Source organism: Vespa velutina, chromosome 21, assembly GCF_912470025.1.
Source record: "Vespa velutina chromosome 21, iVesVel2.1, whole genome shotgun sequence".
Classification (NCBI taxonomy): Eukaryota; Metazoa; Arthropoda; class Insecta; order Hymenoptera; family Vespidae; genus Vespa; species Vespa velutina.
Genome location: NC_062208.1, coordinates 2,959,881 through 2,984,143, shown reverse-complemented (window position 1 = coordinate 2,984,143; position 24,263 = coordinate 2,959,881). Strand labels below are relative to the sequence as shown.

Sequence of the window (24,263 nt, the reverse complement as noted above, 5' to 3'; positions counted from 1 at the left end):
TGCGAGCGCGCGCACACACACATAGAATATAATATTTATATTTATATATTTTTAGATCTTTTAGAAAGAACACAGTCTTTGGAAGATACCGCACGTCATCTTACAGACTTCGTAGAAAATCTTCGTGATTTGAAACATGATTTACAACGTTGCGAAGACAAACTAGCTTCTCATGATGCTCTTGGTGGAGCATCTAAAGATCCAAAGCTTCTCGATAGAATTAAGGTAATATAATCGAGTATTATTAAAGGAAAAAAAGAAAATGTATATTTTATATTTACAATGAATTGATTTAAATTTATAATTTTCTTTTTTTTTTTTTTCTTTTTTTTTTTTTTTTTTTTTTTTGTTTTTCATAGAATTTACGAGAAGAAACAGCTAGCTTGAAGAAACCTTTGCAAGCAGTACGTAAACAGGCCAATGATTTAGTAAAGAAAGCTGATGAACAAGGAATAGATGCAACACATTTGCAAGATGAAGTTGACAATGTAACCGATCGAATCGATGACTTGCAAGCGAAATTAGACGATAGATGTAACGAATTACAGAGTGCGGCTACTGCAATGGCACAATTTAATGATCATGTCAAGATCATTAATCAACATTTAACTTCTATAGAAAAGGAATTAGATTCGATGAAAGCACCGGGACGAGAAATTAAAATTGTTAGAGGACAGATCGAAGACATCAGCAAAATCATTCATAAAGTTAATAAACTCTGCGATGATGCTAATGATCTTGAAAATCTTGGTGAACGTTTGGTCGACAGTGGCTTCGCTGCTGATTCTGTAGCAACCAGGCAACAAATAGAAAGTCTTAAACGACAAATTGGAAAGCTCGAGGAACGTGCACGTAACAGGGAAGAAGAATTAAGTACTGCATTGAATAAATTGCAAGAATTTTATCAAGCTCATGGAAACGTTATAGATGAAATAGCTGAAACTAATGATCAAGTTAGAAAATTCAAGCCAGTTGGTTCGGAAGTTGATTCGATCAAAGCACAGCAAGAAGATTTCATGGCACTTAAGATCAATAAAATTGAACCCATTTCTCGCAACGTTGATTTATGCAATGTTCTTGGTCAGGGACTTATTCAAACTGCAGGTCGTGATGTTAGCACCACGAACATTGAAAAGGATCTTGATAAAATGAATGATAGATGGAATGATCTAAAGGATAAAGTAAGTATTATTTTTTATTACAAAATAAACTTTGCGCATAATTTTGTTACATTATTAAATTTTTTTCTTTTATTATTACTACTTTTAGTTGAACGAGCGTGACAGAAAATTAGATGTAGGTTTACTCCAATCTGGTAAATTCCAAGAAGCTTTAAATGGCCTCGAAAAGTGGTTAACCGATACCGAAGAAATGGTTTCTAATCAAAAACCACCGTCGTCTGATTATAAGGTGGTCAAGGCACAACTTCAAGAACAGAAATTCTTGAAGAAGATGTTAATGGATCGACAAAATTCAATGTCATCTTTATACAATATGGGCCAAGAAGTAACAGCTGGTGCAGATACGAAGGAACGCAAAGTTATCGAGAAACAAATGAAGAATTTGATGGGTCGATTTGATAATTTAACAGAAGGTGCTGCCGAAAGAATGGATGCTTTAGAACAAGCGATGGCCGTGGCTAAACAATTCCAAGACAAATTAATACCACTTGCTACGTGGCTGGACAAAACAGAAAAGAAAGTTAGAGAAATGGAATTGGTACCAACCGATGAGGAGAAAATCCAGCAACGTATTTCCGAACATGCTGTACTTCATAGTGACATACTCTCGAAAAAACCAGACTTCAGCGAATTAACCGACATAGCTAGTCAACTGATGGCTCTTGTAGGTGAAGATGAGGCAGCTGCCTTGGCGGATAAACTTCAAGATGTTGCTGACAGATACGCTGCACTTGTTGAACGTTCAGAAGCACTTGGTGAACTTCTGCAACGTTCGAGACAAGGCTTACGACACTTGGTTCTTACCTATCAAGACTTACAGGCTTGGATGGAAGGCATGGAAGTTAGACTTTCAAAATATAGAGTATTGGCTGTTCATACGGAAAAACTTTTACAACAAATGGAAGATCTGGCAGATCTAACAGAAGAAGTGTCTACAAGACAGACAGAAGTAGATAGTACAACAGATTCAGGCCTGGAATTGATGAAACATATTTCTAGCGACGAAGCTCTCCGACTAAAAGACAAATTAGATTCATTGCAACGTCGTTTCAATGACTTGGTTACACGTGGATCAGATCTTCTGAAACACGCACAGGAAGCTTTACCATTGGTCCAACAATTCCATGATAATCACAATCGTCTCATGGATTGGATGCAAGGAGCAGAATCAGCTTTACAATCTGCTGAAACTCGCGAGGATGAAATTATAAGACTCGAAATGGAAATTTCAGAATACAGACCTATTCTCGATAAAATCAATGCGGTCGGTCCACAATTGTGTCAAATATCTCCGGGAGAAGGTGCTGCTACCATAGAAGGCTTGGTAACCAGAGACAACAGAAGATTCGATGCAATTGCTGAACAAATTCAGAGGAAAGCTGAAAGGATTCAATTGAGCAAGCAACGATCTCTGGAAGTTATCGGGGATATCGATGATCTCCTCGATTGGTTCAGAGAAGTTGATAATCAATTACGTGAAGCTGAGCCACCGAGTAGCGAGCCCGAGATAATAAGAGTTCAACTGAAAGAACACAAGGCTCTGAACGATGATATATCCAGTCAGAAAGGCCGTGTTCGTGATGTCATTTCAACAGCTAAGAAAGTTATTCGTGAAAATGCTCATCACGAAGATACATCAACGATACGAGATAAAATGGAAGACCTTCGAGAAACAATGGAAATTGTATCAGGTCTTTCCTCTGACAGATTGGGTGCTTTGGAACAAGCTTTACCATTGGCTGAACATCTTCGTGATACTCATGCAGGTCTTGTGAGTTGGTTGGAAGAAGCTGAACAACAAGTTGCTATGTTACCTATGCCTGCTTTGAGACCAGATTTGATAGCAGTTCAGCAAGATAAAAATGAAATTCTTATTCAGAGCATTAACGAGCACAAACCTTTGGTAGAAAAACTTAACAAGACTGGTGAAGCTTTGATCAAACTATGTAACGAGGAAGAAGGTTCGAAAGTTCAAGATATTGTGGACAATGATAACGCTCGTTATACGGCTCTAAGATCAGAGCTAAGAGGTCGTCAACAAACGTTGGAACAAGCATTGCAAGAATCTTCACAGTTCTCTGACAAATTGGAAGGTATGTTACGAGCATTAACATCAACTGCTGATCAGGTACATGGTGCTGAACCGGTAAGTGCACATCCACCAAGATTACGAGATCAAATGGAAGAAAATGCTGCATTGGCTGAAGATTTAGCTCAAAGATCGGAAGCTTATGCCGCTGTAAGGAAAGCTGCTGATGATGTTATCAGTAAAGCAGGGAATAGAGCTGATCCTGCTGTTAAAGATATCAAACGTAAACTTGATAAACTGAATCAATTATGGACGGATGTACAAAGAGCAACTACAGAACGTGGTCACACCTTGGACGACACCTTGTCGATCGCAGAGAAATTCTGGTCAGAATTGAATGGGGTAATGTCAACTTTGAGAGAATTGCAAGATGCTTTAGCTGGACAAGCGCCGCCAGCGGCTCAACCAGCTGCTATACAACAGCAACAAGTAGCTTTACAAGAAATCAGACAGGAAATCGATCAAACCAAACCTGACGTAGAACAAGTAAGAGCATCTGGTCACGAATTGATGGGCCTGTGCGGTGAACCAGACAAACCAGAAGTACGAAAGCACATCGAAGATTTGGATCAAGCCTGGGACAACGTCACTGCCCTTTACGCTAGACGCGAAGAAAATCTTATCGACGCCATGGAGAAGGCCATGGAATTCCATGAAACCCTTCAGAATCTTTTGGAATTCTTACAGGAAGCTGAAGATAGATTTGCTGACATGGGTCCCCTTGGTAGTGACATAGACGAAGTTAAAACTCAGATCAAACAGTTGTCAAACTTTAAAGCTGAGGTTGATCCACACATGGTGAAGGTCGAAGCATTGAACAGGTAAGATTTTATATTCGTTGAATTTTCATTTTACTTTTCTTTCTTTCTTTTTGAACAATTTTATAACATTGCATTTACAAAGAGTTCAGTGCATCGCATTGTCCCCTTTGTGAGATTTTCTATTTGGAAGAATATTGAGAGAGAACCAACCACTTCGATATAACTTTAATCTAATCCCAACATTTTTGTTTTTTCCGTGCCGGTTCCCGAACATAGGAGTCTGACAAGGCAAGTCAACCTCTCTCTCTCTCACTCTCTCTGTGTTGTTACTGTAGTTAGAGCATGGCTTAACATTCTTTATAATGTGACACCTCATTTTGATCAAATAACAGATGATCTTAACCCATTGTTTGTCTTTGTATGACAAAGTAACGCGTTGAATTTGATTATCCCAAAGTATTCACTTGATTACCGTCCTTCGTATAGCCGCATGCAAGAGGTGTGAAGCGTAAAATAAAAAAGCAAATCCCCAAAAAATAAAACAAAATAAACCATGAGGAAAAGTAATAAAAGCGTAAATCGATAGAGTATTGATTTTTAGTGTTTCGTTTGTGTCCATTAATCTTTCCAGTAGTATTTTTCTTTTTTTTTTCGTTTTTTTACTGACAGGATATTCTTATCCCCGCCCTCCGTCCTTGTAGGTGTAGCCTTGAAAGTTTGTCTGGCTAAAATCCACAGTATCATTTTACCGATATACAAATGACACATCTAACTCTAATCCTTCATCCGATTTAGACAAGCAGCTGAGCTGACAGAAAGAACATCGTCCGAACAAGCAGCAGCTATTAAAGAACCATTGGGCGCTGTTAACAAACGTTGGGACGGATTGCTCAGAGGTGTTGTAGAGAGACAAAGGCTTTTAGAGAATGCTTTGTTACGATTAGGACAATTCCAACATGCTCTTGATGAGTTGCTCGTTTGGATCGATAAGACGGATAGAACGTTGGACAATTTGAAAGCAGTTGCAGGAGATCCGCAAGTTATCGAGGTCGAATTAGCTAAACTGAAAGTCTTAGTTAACGATATCCAAGCGCATCAAACTAGTGTGGACACATTGAACGATGCTGGCAGACAATTGATCGAAGATGGAAAAGGTACAACCGAGGCTTCAACAACGGCAGAAAAATTAGGTACACTAAATCGCCGTTGGAGAGATCTGCTTCAACGAGCGGCTGATCGGCAAAGAGAATTGGAAGATGCTTTGAGAGAGGCACAATCGTTCACTGCTGAAATACAAGATCTTTTGTCGTGGTTAGGCGATGTTGATAATATGATAGTAGCATCGAAACCGGTCGGTGGTTTGCCTGAAACAGCGTCGGAACAATTGGAACGATTTATGGAAATTTACAACGAATTGGAACAAAATCGGCCAAAGGTAGAAACTGTCTTACAACAAGGACAGGAATATATGAAACGTGCCGATGCAAGTAGTGCTGGTGGCTTGAATCATAATCTTCGAACCTTGAAACAGAGATGGGACAATGTCACTGCACGAGCGAGTGATAAGAAAATCAAATTGGAAATTGCTTTGAAGGAAGCAACAGAGTTTCATGATGCTTTGCAAGCGTTTGTTGATTGGCTTACGAATGCAGAAAAGATCCTAACGAATCTCAAACCAGTTTCCAGAGTAATGGAGACTATATTAGGTCAAATAGAAGAGCATAAACAATTTCAGAAGGATGTTGGTGTTCATAGAGAAACTATGTTAAATTTGGATAAGAAGGGAACGCATTTGAAATACTTCTCACAAAAACAGGATGTGATACTTATTAAAAATCTATTGATCAGTGTTCAACATAGATGGGAACGTGTTGTGTCAAAGTCAGCCGAGAGAACTAGAGCGCTCGATCATGGATATAAAGAGGCAAGAGAGTTTCACGATGCATGGTCGAATTTGCTCAATTGGTTGGACGAAACTGAGAAGACCTTGGACGAAGTTGCTGCTGATGGTCTTGGTGGAAATGATCCAGAAAAGATCAAATCGCGTCTTAACAAGCATCGCGAGATACAGAAGGCTTTGAGCGCTAAGCAAGGTACGTATGATACGACCATGAAGAATGGTAAAACTTTGAAGGACAAGGCACCGAAGGCCGACGAGTCTGCTTTGAAGGAATTGTTGAACGAATTGAAGAACAAATGGACGACAGTTTGTTCAAAGTGCGTTGATAGACAAAGAAAGTTGGAGGAAGCGTTATTGTTCTCTGGACAATTCAAGGATGCCATTCAAGCGCTTCTCGATTGGCTTGGCAAGATGGAAAAACATTTATCGGAGACTGGACCATTGCATGGTGATTTGGACACCGTAACGAATCTGGTCGAACAACATAAAACCTTCGAAAAAGATTTAGAATCACGCGAATCACAAATGGAGTCGGTCATCAAAACTGGTCGTGAATTAGAATCCAAAGCTTCGGCAGAAGACGCTTCCCTGATAAGATCTCAATTATCAGAACTTAACAGTTTATGGGACACCGTAACACGTCTGTCATCAAAGAAAACCGCAAGATTAGAGGAAGCTATCAGAGAAGCCGAACGTCTTCACAAAGCGGTCCATGTTTTGTTAGAATGGTTGAGTGACGCCGAAATGAAACTTAGATTCGCTGGGCAATTACCAGAGGATGAACAAGAGAGTAGAAACCAATTGATGGAACATGAGAAATTCCTTCGTGAATTGAAAGCTAAGGAAATTGAAAAGGATAATACTTTGGAATTGGCTCATATTATCTTAGGTAAAGCTCATCCTGATGGAGCTGCTGTTATCAAACATTGGATAACCATTATTCAATCTAGATGGGAAGAAGTTGCTATTTGGGCTCAACAAAGAAATCAAAGACTTGAAAATCATATGCGAGGTCTTCAAGTAAGACATCATTATATAAAATAAAATAATATGATTAATTTGATTAATATGTTATGATTGAACAAAATTAATATTAATTGATTATCATCATTCGCATTTGTATTTTTAGGATCTTGATAATCTCTTAGAGGAATTATTGGCTTGGTTAGAAGGATTAGAAAATACTTTGAATGCCCTCGAAAGCGAACCACTTCCAGACGATCGTCCGACTCTCGAAATGCTCATTGCCGATCATAGAGAATTTATGGAAAATGCAAGTAGAAGACAGAACGAAGTAGATCGTGTCTGTAAAGCAAGACAGATCAAAGTAACGAAGGACGGACGAAAAGTGCCAAAAGCTAAATCACCTGCACCAGTGTAAGTATAATTAAATAGAATCCTTGAGAATCTTATAAAACTATCTGAACGCCGGTGTCATCCAAATTTTTTAATCATTCTAAGCCGGTTTTTCATTATGAAAAAAAAAAAAAAAAAAAAATTAAAAGAAAGGAGAACATTAAACGTGCACATAAATATTAAAAAATCATTACTTTGAAATAATTATTATTACTTTCATCGATCGATCATTTTCAATTGTCTCATATTAAAATATAAATTTTATGAATTATTTTTTTAGATAGCATAAATAATTTGATATATCATGCTTTCTATGTATTTTAACAATAGCAAAAAAAGTCTTTTTTTTTTTTTTATACTTTAGCACATATATATATATATATATTGCACGTTTTTTTATTTTGCATTTGTGTGCAATTTTTTTTTTTTATGTTTTTTTGCTTGTATCATTTGTAATGTGTGTACGTTTTTGCATGTTATATTAATATTATGGACAGCAGTAAGGATCAATATCAAGATGTGGAACAAGAACAACCTCCTTCCAGAAAACAAAGGTGCGTTTTTTAAATTCAAAGGATCGACGAGCATTTTTATTAATTTTTATGATAAAATCGCATGGAACATACATAGTGACGCCATCTGAAGCATATTCCTTGAAACAACTCATATTTTTCATTATATCGATAAAAATATTAATTTGGTCGATAAATGGATAATCATAGTTTGAAAAGTTTCCAGGAATATTCTTCAGATGGCATTTCAAGTCAAAGACAAAAAGATAATTTTTATTTTTAAAATTTCAATAATAATTGCTTTATTATATTTTTTTTTTTTCTCTTTTTTAAGCTTTTTAAAAATTCATATATTTCAATATTAATTGTTTTAATTATGTTTATATTATTGCATTATTGTGTGATTAGCTAGCTCGTTAATTATAAAAAAGAAAAATGTTGTATTTATTTATTTTTTTTTTTTTTTGTTTGTCTCGCATGTTTGTAATTGAATGTTGTTTGTCGCACATTAACACATAAAAACATTAACAAACACTGTCCTTTTCACAAAATTCAATGTTACCCTTTAAAGTCGGAAGAAGATGCAACGCACAAAAATGATCTCGGTGTATCATCGTGAAGCTGCATAAATGAAGATTTTGAAAAAAAAAAAAGAGAAAAGAAAAGCCTACAGTTTTCTTTACTACTAACATATACGCATCCTTGTCAAGTAATGTTATTAACGAATTAACTAACAATAAGTATCATTAATCTTTCATTATTTCTCTCGAATAATTTTACAAATCAACGATAGGGAATATTTATTAGGTATCATTTCATAAGTTATGGTAGAACGTGTCTATGAAGATGCGTCTGTTATATACGTGATTAATTTTTTTTTTTCTTTCAACAAATTTTTTCAACTCATACATGCGCACATACATACTTATATACACATATTGAAACTTTCATACATTCATATAATCGTACATAATGTGTAATCATTAAAAGACATACATTGAAACACGTACTTTGGTGAAGCCTGCTTTGTGACGCAGACAAATCAATCCTACATGTAAGATCCAGTAGAGAGTGTTTTGAGTGACGTGAGGCATGTTCTTGTTTAGCCGAGCCAGCCCGGGTCGCGAGAGGACGCCAGATCTTTCATTGCCACACATTGGTCCACGCTTCCCACCAAAAGGAAGGTGCGTTTTGTCATTATTTTCGACAGATTTCAATTATCCTAAGTATATTATTATCCATTATCTCCTCCATCTTCTTATTAATTTTCACACTGTTTACCCTTATCATTTTATTGTTATTTTTATATTTTTGTTAATATTAATGTCCATAACTTTTTTGTTGTTACGTTACACGCGTGTATTGTGAGAGCTATGCTATATTTAATTATTAAGGGATTGAGAAGGAAAAAAAAGAAAATTCAAACTTTTTTTTATACATATATATATATATATAAAACATTTTAATGATATTTTTAATAACTCGTTTGAATCTTTTTCTTATTTTTTTCTTTTTTTAATTTTTTTTCTTTTCTTTTTCTTTTTTTTTCTTTTTTTTCTTTTTTTTTCCCCTTTTTTTTTTTATACGAGCAGTAAGGGCGCAGAACCAGAATTCCGTAGTCCAAGGGTGAAACTCCTATGGGACAGGTGGCGTCACGTTTGGATGTTAGCTTGGGAACGTCAACGTCGTCTACAGGACAAATATAATTATATTCAGGAGTTGGATCGTGTTGCTAACTTTAGCTGGGAAGACTGGCGCAAGAGAGTAAGAAGATATTTTTGTTCTTTCTTTTTTCTATATTCGTTCATTGACAAATCACGTTACAAATATTTTAACACTTTTCTTTTTTCTTTCTGTTTCTTTCTTTCTTTTTTTTTTTTTTTTCCTTTTTATATATTCTTTTTCTTTTTCTTTTTCAGTTCCTAAAGTTTATGAATCATAAGAAATCTCGACTGACGGATCTCTTTAGGAAAATGGATAAGAATAACGACGGGCTTATACCTCGTGAAGATTTCATTCAAGGAATTATGAATACCAGTTAGTATATTTTTTTTTTTTTTTTTTTTTTTTTTTATTGAAATACACGAATGAAAATATACTAGACCGTCTGTTGCTCTAATTTTTGTAGAATTTGAAACGTCTCGATTGGAGATGGGTGCGGTTGCAGATCTATTTGATCGTCACGGAGAAGGTTTGATAGATTGGAAAGAGTTTATTGCTGCTTTAAGACCAGATTGGGAAGAACGTCGTACTTATAATGATACTGATAAGATACATGACGAAGTTAAACGATTAGTTATGTTGTGTACGTGCCGGCAAAAGTTCAGAGTGTTCCAAGTTGGTGAAGGAAAGTACAGGGTAGGTGTCGTTTAAAAAAAAAAAAAGAAATGAAAAAAATAATAAAAAATAATAATTTGTTCATTCAAATTAATTATAATTTTTTTTCTTTTTGTTTTTCTTTTTGTTTTTTTTTTTTTTTTTAGAGAAATTTGACATAAATTTTCATATATAATATTTATTTAATTTTTTATTTATTAATATTTATACGTATACGTGTATGTATATATATATATGTATATATGTATTTACAGTTTGGTGACAGTCAAAAACTACGTCTAGTCAGGATATTAAGATCTACAGTGATGGTTCGAGTAGGAGGTGGTTGGGTAGCATTAGACGAATTCCTTTTGAAAAATGATCCATGTCGCGGTAAGTACTCACTTTTATCATTGATCAATTTAAAATTAAATAACGTAAGAAATTCGGGTTACGGTAAGTTACGTATATTAAAAAAAAAAAAAAAAAGAAGAAGAAAAAAGAAAAGAGAAATATCTTACCTTGGCCCGAAATCAAAAAGTATGATAATCTGTGAAGTCAGGTAGATAAAAGAAAAAAAAAAAAAAAAGAAAAAAATCCGGGAGAAAAATTCAATCGAATTTAATAAAAAAAAAAAAAAAAAAAAAAAAATAGAACAGTTCTACATAACATATGTATATATCATAAAAAGTATGTATTTCTGCTAATCGTAATAGAAACGTGATATAATAACACGCGTGATGATTTTCCGCATAAAAATAATTAGTTTAACGCAAACCATTCCAATTCTCTCACAAACATTCCTCATCCCTCCTCTCTGATCATCCATCCGAGGCAGCTAACGTGTCTTTAGTTTGATTTTTTTTTTTTCTTTGTGATATCATCATTAATAATGTCTTGATATCTTTGAATAATAATTTGTGTATATAGTTTGTTAATGCCGATTCTAATTTCTAATTTTCTAATTTCGCTTATTTTTATTATGTTCGACATTAATAATAATAATAGTAATAATAATAATAATAATTAATAATAATAATAATAATAATAATAATAATAATAATAATCTTGCATAAAATTTTATTTTTTCAATTCACAATCATAGTTTTTAGCAAAGTTTTTATTGCATCTTCTATTTCATCGATAGTTGCATTGAGAAAAAAAAAAAGACAGAATACTTTTTATTAACAAATTATTATTATGCATTAACATTATAACCGCCAAAAAAAAAAAAAAATAGAAAAAGAAAAAAGAAAACTTTTTTCTCGCGAGACCAATACCACAAAACTGCTACCCCGAACCTCTGAAAATTTTATAATCATAATTGCGTTTGTGTGTATGATCTCAACTCCTGAGGTACGAAAACGTTGTGATTAATCGCATATTATTAATCGTTAATATTCTAAATTTTCAATAATACAATGCAAGAGGGACGAGTGAAAGAAAAGTGTGTGTCCGCTGATTTTTTTCCTTTGCTTAGCTGGTTGCTGAATTAATCAAAAAAAAAAATATACGTATGAATATATATATATATCTCAAAAGGTATTACGGGTTTCGGGTTTTCTTTGGGGCTTTCGATTATGTGTTGCAACTAATACAAAAGATCGCTATTTCAGAAAATGATTTAAACTTATTTAAACTATTTAAGAGTATCATTTTAAAGCATCATCAATCTTCTCATTGTTATTCATTAATTTTCATTAAAAACTGCTAAAAAAAAAAAGTTTCTTATTAATTTTCTGAAATAGTAGGATCTCTTAAGGACCGTAGATAAAAAAGGTATATAAGTAGATAAATCATATATTGGTTCCCATACTAACGTAAATTTAATAATCCCTATCCTCCTTTTCTTTCCTATTCCATCTTTCTCTCTCCCCCTCTCTCTCTCTCTCTCTCTCTCTCTTTTCTCTCTCTCTCTCTTTCTTTCTCTTTCTCTCTTTCTTTCTCTAACACATTCCAAATATCCAAATCGCTGCAATTCTTCGTATCTTTCCTCTTCTTTCTTTATATATATATATTATTTTTTAATATATATAATATATATATATATATATATTTATATATTTATATATATATATATATACACACACATATATATATAATTTTCATTCCCTCTTTTCTATATACCATTCCCAAATGATTTTGTATTTTTAATTGTAACCGAACCACTGATATGTGTTGCATGGTACTTTCTCGTTCCGAAATTGATTGAAAAACGAAATTATTTTTAATTATCGTTAATGCATTAAGTTTTTCTAATGCCAATACCGGATCCTAACAAACCGGAACAACATGAGGGCTGGTGTCCGCTCGGTGAGGACTTTTTTACATGCACACAGTATATTCATGGTCTATGTAGGTGTGATGATAGTTATTCCTTTAGACCTAGTACCGATAAATATACATTTATTTTTTAAACGACTGTAAATTTTTTATAATACATAGCTTTTTTTTTTTTATAAAAGATACATGTATATATAATACATTCTTTTTCTTTCTTTCTCTCTCTCTCTCTCTATATATATATATGTTTAATATATATAAATATATATATATATATATATATATTTATATATATTAAACATACACCGCGAATTATAGACCATGAAATTAACTTCCCCGTGTATTGTGCATGATAGAACTGTTACGTGTGATTTTTTTTCTATCGTATTGTTTATTATATATAATAATATCAAGCCCCGTTAATTTTGTGCCGTTGTGTTAAATATAACATGTAACCTAATCGAGTTAGATCGAAAGATCAATCGCTAGTGCGTATAACTATATTAGATAAGGCATTTTTTGAATTTTCATATAAATTTGTAATTTTTCAAATGAATTAATTTATTTCGATGGTAAAGTCGCATGAAAAAAAAGAAAATATATTCGTGGTGCCATCTGAAGAATTTTCCTAGAAACTGCTAGCCAGATGGTATTGCAGATCAATTTTGACGATAAAAAGGGATGTTTTTGCGAGCAGTTTCTAGGAATATTCTTTAGATGGCGCCACGAATATCTTTTAATGCGATTTTACCATCGAAAATACATAAAACATAGAAATTTAATGCAATCTTTAGGATTTGTTTGAAGAGAAAAATTTTTTTAATTCATGAACTAAATAACAACCAGCCTAGCATTGAAATATCTCGACTGGTATGGTTTTTTTGAAATTTTTGCAACAAAGCATACTATTTAAATTTGTTGGCATGGTGTTTTTCGAATTGTTAATTAAGTCTTCTTGAGATGATTCATTTTGTTTTTTGTTTTCAAATTTTTATTTACTTTTTGTGTTATTTATTTCTTTATTTTTTTATTTTTTTTTTTTGTTATTTTTGTACATAATATTTACATATATAGTAGCGATTGATTGTTTTGCTATGTAAAACTAACGTTAAATATGCGGATATAATATCACATTGGTTATTCGTAAGAGATAGCAAGGAGGAAAAAGAGGAGACGCCGAGATGTTGTTACGATAGATATCACGGATGGAGCATGGTGGGAGAAAAGTAAATTAAGAAAAGCATATTTTTTTTCATTCGTTTCATGCTACAACAAATGTCCTTTTCTTTTTAATTTTTTAATTTGTTCAATATCAAGCATTTATTATTTCACATTATTTCCTATATATATATATATATAATTATATTTAAATATAAATGAAATTGAGTTAGCATGAAACGATTTTCATATATATATATATATCGTGGCTTTTGTCAGTGGAAAAAAAAAAATCATTGCGCTTTAGATTCGATTCGAATCGGCTTTGTAAAAATTATCGTGTCAATATCGCCTTAATATGTCCCATATGTGGGACAAAATATTTTATTTTTTTTCTCTCTTCTTTTTTTTTTTATGAATAATATGTGCATCATATTTTTTCTTTTTTTTTTCTTTTTTTTTCGTTTTTATTTTTCTTTTTCAAACGTTCTAAATATAGTGTTTTTTTTTTCTTTCTTTTTCATATTACTTACACACACGAACACACGTACACGCAACCATCATACACCGTACACGCACATTTTCACTCTATCTTTTCTTTTCTCTATCTCTTTCTCTCTCTTTCTCTCACTCTCTCTCACTTTCTCTCTCTCTCTCTCTCTTTCTATCTCTCTTTCTCTCTATATATATCTATATATCTTGTCATTTCCATTTCTTCGTTATATTTTTCTTTATACAATTTATCTTTTTGTCATAATTCTTCCGCATCCATTGATAATTCGCATGATCTTTCAATTTTGTATCAATATCTTTGTCTGATGATCGATTGTCTCTCTCTCTGTTTCTTTAAAAAAAAATACTCCCATTTTGTAAAAAAAAAAAAAAAAAAAAAAAAAAAAACTACTCCCGTATTCCGAATGTTAAATGATTTCAAAAACTTTCACTGTCTCTCTCTCTCTCTCTCTATCTCTATCTATCTATCTATCTATCTATCTATCTATCTATTTCTTTTTCTCTGTAAAAAAAAATCTTTGGCACCTCCTCTCATAACCCGGCATTATCCCATAACGCCTTCCTTCTAACTGCGTGCACGCAATACACTGTAGCCAAGGGAAGAACCAATATCGAGCTGAGGGAGCAATTCATATTGGCGGATGGTGTCAGCCAGACAATGACAGCATTCAGGTCGAAGCCAAGCCCAACATCGACCCTTCAACGTACGCAAATGTCCTCAGCTGGACCCATCACCAAGGTAATGTCATCTATTATGGTGAGCACAGTCAGATGGAAAAAAAGAAAAAAAGAAAAAAAGAAAAATTAAAAAAAACTCTCATCATAATATCAAACGAAAGGAAAAAAAAGAAAAAAAAAAAAAGTTAGCTCTAGACTCTTTCTATCGAACTTTCTACTCGAGGATCATCGTCAACCGATTCTTTTCGGTCCTTTTTTTCTTTTTCTTTTTTTTATTTATTTGTTCGGTTTTTTATTTTATTTTATTTTATTTTTTTTCATTTTATTTTCTTTTCGTTTTCTTTTCATCTATATACTTTTATTATATTTATATTTTTAAACCGAAATGATCTGTTGAGATCCTTGCTTCGACACTTGCTCCACTTTCTTCACCGTTTGTTTTCATCATTTTTCCACGATCCTTAAAACGAACTTATTACATGCATACATACATATATACATACATATATTACATACACATACATATATATATATATATATATATATATATATATATATATGTATATATATGTACGTGGGATCATTATAATGGTTAGTTCGTTCTTCGGATCCAAAAAAAAGTTCATTCATTCATCGCTTCATTCATATTCACACATATACGTACATATTTTTGTGTATTAGTGTATTATATGGGAGAGATCGTATAATAATTCATGCATGATCAATTCTTGGATACCATGGATACTTTAATCATCTTATTGGTGAGTACTCTCGATGATCGATTCGATGAACTCGTGAAAAATGGCGATAATAATTGTTTAGGTATAATTTTTTATTTTGCATGAGCATGCGAAGGTTGACGAAAGGATAGCTGGTAGTATTCGCTGATAGAAATAGACGCTTTTATCATTCTCTATTTGATAAGATTTTAAAGAGGCATTGGTTCGCCTTGTGTGATAGTCATCGTGACGGCTTTGGTAAGCAATTTTTTCAATAGGCGAAGGCGAAAGCAAATTAAAAATAAAAAATATATATATATAAAACAAAGGGAAGGAAAGATGAAAACAAAAGAAAAAAAAACTATTAAATTTATTTTCATCTAGTCGACGCATCAGCACCTCAGGAGATGTGATTTCAAGAAACAAAATTTTTATAGGAAAAAAAAAAAAAAAGAAATTTTTCAAATGATCAATTAAAATTAATTTCGATGATATAATCGTATGGAAAAGTATATCTGACGCCATCTGAAGATAATTCCTGGAAACTTTTCGCCCAGTGATATAGCAGATCAATTTTGTTGATAAAAAATGAGTTACAGCGAGTAGTTTCCAGGAATATTCTTAAGGTGGCGCCACGGATACTTTTTTATGCTGTTTTACCATCACGAGTGAGAAAAATAGAGTCTCGAAAAAAAACAAACCTATCTCCTCTGAAAAAGAACAAAAAGTAAAGTGTCAGTGACCTTATTGGCAATTATGGGAATTTAGAAATATAGGAAACTCTTCTTTTTCATACGATTTTCTTTTTCTTTTTTCTCTTCTTTTTTCTTTTTTCTTTTTTTTTTTCTTTTTCTTTCGTTTTTTTAGAATTGATCAAATGATCTATCGATGAATTACTCTTTTACACATATACATATAGCATAATAATTAATAATAAAAGTATAAAAATAAGCCCAAAGAAGAGTTTTCTTTTTCTGATCAATTCGAATCATACGAGAAACGACAGCTGCCTCGTCGAAAACTTGAACGGGGTTGAGAAGAGAGAAACAAAAAATGAATTTTCAGCATGAGAAAATGAGAAATTAGGTGGTATCATCGCTAAATTTTTCGTTTATGGGTGTAGCGGAGGAGTTTATGAGCCAGCTGATGCCGATATTTGAGAGTTTGAGGCAAAAGGAGGATCTTCCGTGCTCGTATCCCCTTCACATGCACGCCCCCTCTTATCACTGGGTAAATAACAAACAAGTTCTCTATTGTTTCTGCTGTCGTTTTAATATGAGATGATTTATATATCTCCCTTTCTCTCTCTTTCTCTCTCTCTCTCTCTCTCTCTCTCTCTCTCTCTCTCTCTCTCTCTCTCTCTATCTCTATCTCTCTCTCTCTCTCTTTTTCTATCTATCTCTCTCTTCCTTTCTGTCTTTTTATTATTATTATTATTTTTTTTTTTCTAATTCTATTTGTTTGTTCTTTGGGTTGACTTTAATTTAATATGAGTTGATTGATATTTGTGCGCTTGAAATCCATCTCACACTTAGAGTGCAAATGAAAAAAAAAAAAAACCTTTCCCTTTTAATTCTCGATGCCCTATCTCTCTTTTTCTCTGTCTCTCTCTCTGTCTCTCTCTGTCTCTCTCTGTCTCTCTCTCTCTCTCTCACTCTCTCTCTCTCTCTCTCTCTCTCTTTCTTTCTTCCTCGTAATTAAATTAGAACAAAAATGTTCTTCTCTGTCGATTTTTCTTATCCGTTAGGAGTGCGTCCAATTGAGAGTAAGGGCATTGAGTTTAATAATCGTTTAATAGCATGTTACCATTTTAAAAGCATCCTTTTTCACGCTAGACATGTTTTATATTCGCTGTTAATGAATTATTACATAAAAATTTGAGCGTGTATTGAGAGTGTGCTTTTACATATATAAATATATATATATATATATATTTTTTTTATTCTAATTAGTAAGTACTCTCTGTCTTCAAATTGAGATTTAGATGAGAATACCATTGATATTAGAGTAAAAGAAGTAGTCGTCAGACAATAGAAAATTTATTTTCTATAACCCTTGAAACAATAATTAGCCAAAAATGTACATTTTATATAATTTAAGTTTCGCCTGCGTTTTGTTTTTTTCTTCGCCCTTTTTTTCCTTTTTTTTTTTTTTTGTTTTTTTTTGTTGTTTTAAAAGAAGCTATATATATGTGTTACTTTATGCTGTTGTTATTTTATATTCGTTCATTTTGATTAGTACGATTAGTTTGAGAAGCCTCGAATATTGTTCTACATAATATCCTCAAAGACCTATTTTCATTCGCGCGATATTCATATTTCCCTGCCCTTCTTCGATAACGCCTTCGACACGAACGAATTATAAATAAATTTCTTAACGATCTTTATTGAATTTTGTTTATATACATGTATATGTATATATAGAAATATATAATTAATAATAATAATAATAATAATAATCGGTATAAAACTTTTCGGATATTTATCGGATACCATGTAATTCTATACGAGATATTAATACGAAGGAAAATCTTTGTTTCGTTCATATATTTTTTTTTCTCTTTTTTTTTTTTTTTTTTTTTTTTTTTCTTCTAATACACACACTACATACACATACACAGATACAGGATATTTTATATGGTAGTTCTTTTAAATACGAGTATATGCATAACGATATGTGTCATGTATTGATGCGTTGCATAGTGGCGTTGATCGGAGATACTTCGAATCATCATAAACTACTGTATCTCTCCCAACTTCTTTTGGTAAGTCTGCATGTAATTAGTAGTTAAACGAAAATAATAAGAGAAAACAAAATATAAATAAAAATATTAATAAATAAATAAACAAAAGGCCACATCCATCTATCATCATCATATTCTTCATGTTCTTCTCCTTCCTTCTCTTTTCATTTCTTTTTTTTTTTGATCTACTTTATTTTCATTCACGTAAGTTTTAAAGTGTCCCTTTTTTCTTTTTTTTTCTTTTTTTTTCTTTTTTTTTTATTCTATATCTAAATCAAATATGAACAAACCTTGTCATTTATTTATAATAATTTAATGAATAATAATTATAAAAAATGTATATATGTTTTTTTTTTTTTTTTTTTTTTTTGATAGATGTATTGTTCATACTTGACTATTTCATGGACTGATCATTGAAACTTTATAACAATCATAGATTTTGATCGTAGTAGTGTCTGAACAAATCCAATTAGTTAATTGCATATATAATTAATTAGAAATTTGTAATTATCCTTAATAGATATGCTTTTCGCATTGGTAATTATAAACATTTCCATTTACAATCACGAATTTGCTTTGTCATTGTTTCCAAAAATTGTTTTCGTTTCATTCATTCGAACACTATTTATTAAATTTTCATCGATCACTTAAATGAATGTGAGAATAAATGATCACACGATGACACTCTCGAAAATGTTCATAGCCATCAAAATCATGCACATTTGTCGTCCAATGTTTTTTAATGGATTATTTTGAACGTTAATTAAAAGAAAATCATTTCCCTCCCCCCCCTTTTTACGAATACAGGTGAGAGAACGAAGCGCACGAAGCGTACCAATGGGTCAATCAAGAGCATCCCGTTCATCCCTAAGTGCAGGTACACCAGATAGTTTGAGTGACAACGAAGGTTCATTCAGAATATCTGCTAGAAAAACTAGCACACCTTATAGAAGTAATCTCACACCAGGTAAATTATCTTTTCCATAATATTAAATCACATATTATCGAATTTAATCTTATCTTCCAATTAACAAGTTTTATTCTTAAATAAAATTAATTAAATATTTAAAAATTGTTTAAAATTAAAATGATATTATTTTTTTTATAGGTGGTAGCCGACCTTCGAGTAGACCAGCCTCAAGGCCAGCTTCGAGACCAACAAGTAGGCCAGGTAGTAGGCCAGCTTCAAGACAAGGAAGTAAACCACCAAGTCGTTATGGTTCCACACAATCATTAGATAGTACAGGTAAAATTATAATTAAAAACATAAAGAGACAAAAAAATATATGTATATTTTTTAAATCTTTTTTTTATTTTTCTTCGCTCAAAAATTAATACATATTTATTTCATATATATAGATTGATCTCTGTTAAATATAAATTTCGCATTAAATAATTATTTGATTAAGCAAAACAAAAAGATTGATTTAGAAAAAAAAATTATTAATTAAGATAATTATATATAAAATTTTTATCGAAGTATTTTTGACATTAAATTTCTTTTAATTGATAGACGAAGCAGGTACACCAAGTCGCATTCCTCGTAGAACCGCCGTAGGTACAACAGGCAACACACCAACGTCTAGCAGACATAATAGCATTTCTGGTAGGCGATTAGGTACACCTGTCAATGGAGCCAGTTCTAGACCACGTACACCAACTGGTCTGGTTAGTCCAGCTAGTGGTAGTGCAACGTCTAGGTTTGTATTCTTTTAATAAACTTTGCTTATTAATTAATATTCTCAGGGACACTAACTTAGAGTTTGCATTAAGCTCGTTCGTTAATTCGCATAGTAAGCAAGAGATTATAGCAATTATAACGAATTAACGACGTACGATTGTTCCCAATAATCTATTATTTTCTATTTTCTTTTTGTTTTCTTTTCTTTTCTTTTTTAATTTTATAATTTAGATTGCAATACATTTTAGTATGCTTTGCGTTTTGTATTAAATTCAAATTTAATTTTATATTTAGATCCACCACAACACGTGTTAATTACTATATTAATAATAATAATATTAATAATAATAATAATAATAATAATAATAATAATAATAATATCTCTGAAGGTAATTTGTCAAGCTCCAAAATAATAGTTAACCCTTCTCGTTAATAACATTTTTTTAGGTTTGGCTCAATCCATAGAGCTTCGAGCATACCAACCCTGACTGGTGTCGGAACACCGATCAGGTAAAGCATACATTAACCTGTTAGAAAATGATTAATGGAAGAGAAAAATTGGCTTGGCTTTCATTGCTTTTGTAATAGTTGATTAGGACTATTATAAATCTAATGGAGCTTTTAAATAATTGTCACGTTCAAACGTTGGTGGTGGAACAGATGCTTATTATTTATTTGTTTTCAATTTAGTTGTTTAAGTTCTTTTCCTTCGTTCTTTCTATTTTCTTTTTTCATTTAAAACATCTATTTTGTATATATAAATATATATATATATATATATATATATATATATATATATATACATATATCATAATGGAAGTATAAATAATCGTTGTCATTAACTAATAACTAATAAATTGATGGTATTGAGATATATCATAACAATCAAATATACTAATCCTAATTATTGTGAATGTCTATTAATCGTTGCCATCTAAATTTAACAATTCATGTTAACAAACTAATATTCGAATGGTGATGGTTTAGCCGCTCTAGGATACCTGTTTATGTGGGAATGGACATAAAATCCCCTCAATCAACAACCAGCAATATTTCAACTCATTCGACACAAAGCAACCATTCTACAATTTCTACTGATTCTACTGGGTATGATGAATGTTCTCTCTCTCTCTCTCTCTCTCTCTCTCTTTCTTTTTCTCTCACTCTCTCTCTCTCTCTCTCTTTCTTTTTCTTTCTTTCTTTCTTTCTTTTTTTCTCTCCCTGCTCTGTATCCCTTCTATAACATAAAATATTAATCATTTCTTTTTTTCTGCTTTACTGTGATCTATCCTTTGTTATATTTAACGGTGTGATTTTGGATCATTTTGTTTCATTTTGTTGCAAATCATAAATCCCAATCATAAGCATGTTGCATATTAAATGAATCTTTCTTTAAGTGTTAGATATGCTTGTCTATTGAAACTGCATAATGAAACGTATCGAACTGTGCGATAATAATAATATTCACACGCTAGTAGGTAAAAACAACGGCAACAACAACTAACTATCTATCTATCTATTTTTCACAATGCCAGGAGCAGTTCCATCTGTACAAATTCAGCAACTAACATCCCATTGGCTGTTAAACACGCTAGGTAATAATGACTAATCCCTAATATAATTCAGAAATCATTTATTAAACCAGAGTTGTCGAACGAGACAAAAATGGTCGAGACGTAAATGGTCAATTGTAAAAAAATAATATCTTTTTCTTTTTTTTTTTGTTCTTTCTCTATCATAGAACACGAACACCGTCCAGTGGTTCGAGCACACCACTACCACCGTCTCTGAAATTATCAAGAAAACCATCAGGAGCATCGGACACTTCAGTCTCAAATACTACGTCAAGTGGAACTCGTAAAGGGAAACCAACGCCTATCGATCAAAGAGCACCTTTCCGATTGTAATCTCGACAATTTCTTTTTTGCCTAACAATAATCGAATATTTATCGAGGAGCTTTTTATCTTATCCTACGTGTTTGCCTATCGAAGGAAAAAGAGAATAAAAAAAAAAATAATAATAATTCTCTTGCTTTTCCATGCCAAATACACGTTAATATAAATAATCTGAGTAATCGCGTAAGATCAATTGAAGGAAAAAAAAAGAAAATGAAAGAAATTATTAGAAATTAAAAAAAAAAAAAAATAAAAAAAAATAATAAAATAAAGAAAGCTATATATCACGAAGGAATTATAGAATTACGAGAATGATAAAAGAGATTGAAAGAGAATGCTTGCAATTTATCCGGGTACTGATAAAGATAGAAAAGGAAAGAAGTTATTCGATTTTTATTTTTTCTATTTATATTTCATTTCAATTTTTTTCGCGCCTAGATGTTTGCTGTCTTTATATATATATATATATATATATATATATATATATATATATATATATATATATGTATATATATATATATATATAATGTAATAAAAAAGGAGCACAAATTCTAATACGAAGTATATACTCTTCGTAAGAGAAAAACGAGAGGCCAACTCTTTAGTTTGTTCCCAATAGGATGAGCTTATTATAAATATTTGTCTATTATGTAATATATCTATAAGGATTATACACGAAAGATATATAAGAAAAAGAGAGAGTGAAAGAGAGAGGAAAGAGAAGAGACTTTTATCGGCGATGTGCGTTGAAAAGTCTTTATTCGATAAGAAATATTATACTATGAATCGATAAAGAAAATATCGTGAAGGTATAAAAAAAAAAAAAAGTAAAAAATAAAAAAAACGAAAAAGAAAACTGGGTGTTCTGATATAATCAATTCACTCAAGACTTTAAGAGCTATTGTGCATTATATTCGTGCGCTTGAACATCGAAAAAGTCGAAACTGTTTCGAGATAAAAGTAATAATAATAAACAAAAAAATATATATATATATTTAAAAAAAAGACTTAACAATATTAAAAAAAAAAAAACCGAATTGTTAAACGTATTAACGTACTAATATTATTACTATTACTCTGGCGCGTAAACCATTTTTTTATTTTATTTTATTTTATTTTATTTTATTTTTTTTTGTTCTTCTTTATAACTATTTAATTATTATAATGTAATTATATTTGATATGTGTAATTTTTAGATTGCTTAGGTATCACACGCGAATTTTTTATAATAAACCGAAAAGTACATAAAATAATGTACAATTAGTATTTTTCTCCAATGGATCTATGCGTAATTCCTTTTGTGTGCGTTGTATACGTATGTGTAGATCATCATTCACTTTCATAGTATTGTATTTGTTCTTCCTTTTTTTTCTTCTTTTTTTTATAATAATAATTGAGAGAGAGAGAGAGAAAGAGAAAGAATGAAAGACAGTGAGAAAGAGAGAGAGAAAGAGAGAGAGAGAGAGAGAGAAAGAAAAGGAAGTTTATCTTATCATTTATTTATAAAAAAAAAACGAACGAGAAAAGAGAATAGATCCTAACGAAGCGATCTTTTTGTATTTCTATTATAAGGACTTATATGTTTTTTCTTTCTCTCGCTAAGATGCATATTTTTTTTGCTGAAAGTTATTTAATTATATTGCAATTGTGAAAAAAGGAAAAAAGAAAACGTCGAGGAAATATATAACCGGGGGTGTAAATATTGATATACATTATGTTTTTTCACCTGACGTTCTATCATTTTGAGAATGAGTTCATTTTACTATAGAAACATGTTCAAAATTGGAAGTAACATGAAAGAGATCACAATCAAACTTAGTTTTTATTAATACGGTGGCACAAATTATTCAATGTAATGCGTTGTATTTTTCTTTATTATTATTATTATTATTATATTATATGAAAAGTTAGAATGAAAAAGAAAAAAAAAAAAAAAAAAAAAAAAAAAATTAAGAAAAATGAACTATACAACAGATGAATCTTTGCTGTATTTGAAAATAAGGGGACATACAGGAAAAAAAAATATTGTGTATTAAAGCTATTATAATGTACGTGAACTCTCCGCAAAAGGTTTACGGACTTTTTCGGAACGAAGCTTATGTAATGTTTCGTAATGAAGAAGTCTTTCGCGATAGACATTTCCAATTTTTTATAATGCAAACGCGATTAATACGATGACACATTAATATAACACGTTTACGTATAACGCAATTACATGTGTTAACAGTCTTTTGAACTTTGTTTTCGCCTTACTGTACAATTCTGTATTATTGCTGATGATGCAGTGAAAAAGATATAAATATATACATAAATTAAGAGCTTTAATGTTATTTAAACGATTTAAAACACACTGTTAATATACTTTTGTTAACAAAATAATAGCAGGTAGGTATGGTAAAGAAGGAAAAAAAATGAATATTTTATCAGCGCTTGTAAATGTACAAAGTTTTTTTTTTCTTTTTCTTCTTTTTTTTTTT

At 31.5% G+C, this 24,263-nt stretch overlaps 1 protein-coding gene across 50 annotated transcripts in view; it reads left to right on the top strand.

Moving 5' to 3' along the window:
* The window catches only part of LOC124956286 (microtubule-actin cross-linking factor 1), a 116,736-nt gene extending 94,560 nt beyond the window's left edge, over positions 1 to 22,176 (top strand). For 29 of the 50 annotated variants that reach the window (XM_047511874.1, XM_047511879.1, XM_047511868.1 and 26 more), the window contains 21 exons: positions 56 to 225; positions 360 to 1,181; positions 1,270 to 4,091; positions 4,308 to 4,319; positions 4,827 to 6,951; positions 7,061 to 7,308; positions 7,788 to 7,841; positions 8,906 to 8,983; positions 9,392 to 9,563; positions 9,719 to 9,836; positions 9,928 to 10,157; positions 10,391 to 10,508; positions 12,366 to 12,428; positions 14,663 to 14,808; positions 19,017 to 19,176; positions 19,318 to 19,455; positions 19,723 to 19,909; positions 20,338 to 20,400; positions 20,878 to 20,997; positions 21,426 to 21,485; positions 21,632 to 22,176. In XM_047511874.1, the coding sequence (XP_047367830.1) occupies positions 56 to 225; positions 360 to 1,181; positions 1,270 to 4,091; positions 4,308 to 4,319; positions 4,827 to 6,951; positions 7,061 to 7,308; positions 7,788 to 7,841; positions 8,906 to 8,983; positions 9,392 to 9,563; positions 9,719 to 9,836; positions 9,928 to 10,157; positions 10,391 to 10,508; positions 12,366 to 12,428; positions 14,663 to 14,808; positions 19,017 to 19,176; positions 19,318 to 19,455; positions 19,723 to 19,909; positions 20,338 to 20,400; positions 20,878 to 20,997; positions 21,426 to 21,485; positions 21,632 to 21,797 (8,072 nt within the window). In that variant the 3' untranslated portion in view covers positions 21,798 to 22,176. Of the gene's footprint in view, positions 1 to 55; positions 226 to 359; positions 1,182 to 1,269; positions 4,092 to 4,307; positions 4,320 to 4,826; positions 6,952 to 7,060; positions 7,309 to 7,787; positions 7,842 to 8,905; positions 8,984 to 9,391; positions 9,564 to 9,718; positions 9,837 to 9,927; positions 10,158 to 10,390; positions 10,509 to 12,365; positions 12,429 to 14,662; positions 14,809 to 16,589; positions 16,697 to 19,016; positions 19,177 to 19,317; positions 19,456 to 19,722; positions 19,910 to 20,337; positions 20,401 to 20,877; positions 20,998 to 21,425; positions 21,486 to 21,631 lie in introns of all 50 variants that reach the window. The other 21 variants (XM_047511901.1, XM_047511902.1, XM_047511898.1 and 18 more) reach the window with 16 other exon arrangements.
* Positions 22,177 to 24,263: the final 2,087 nt, after the last annotated feature.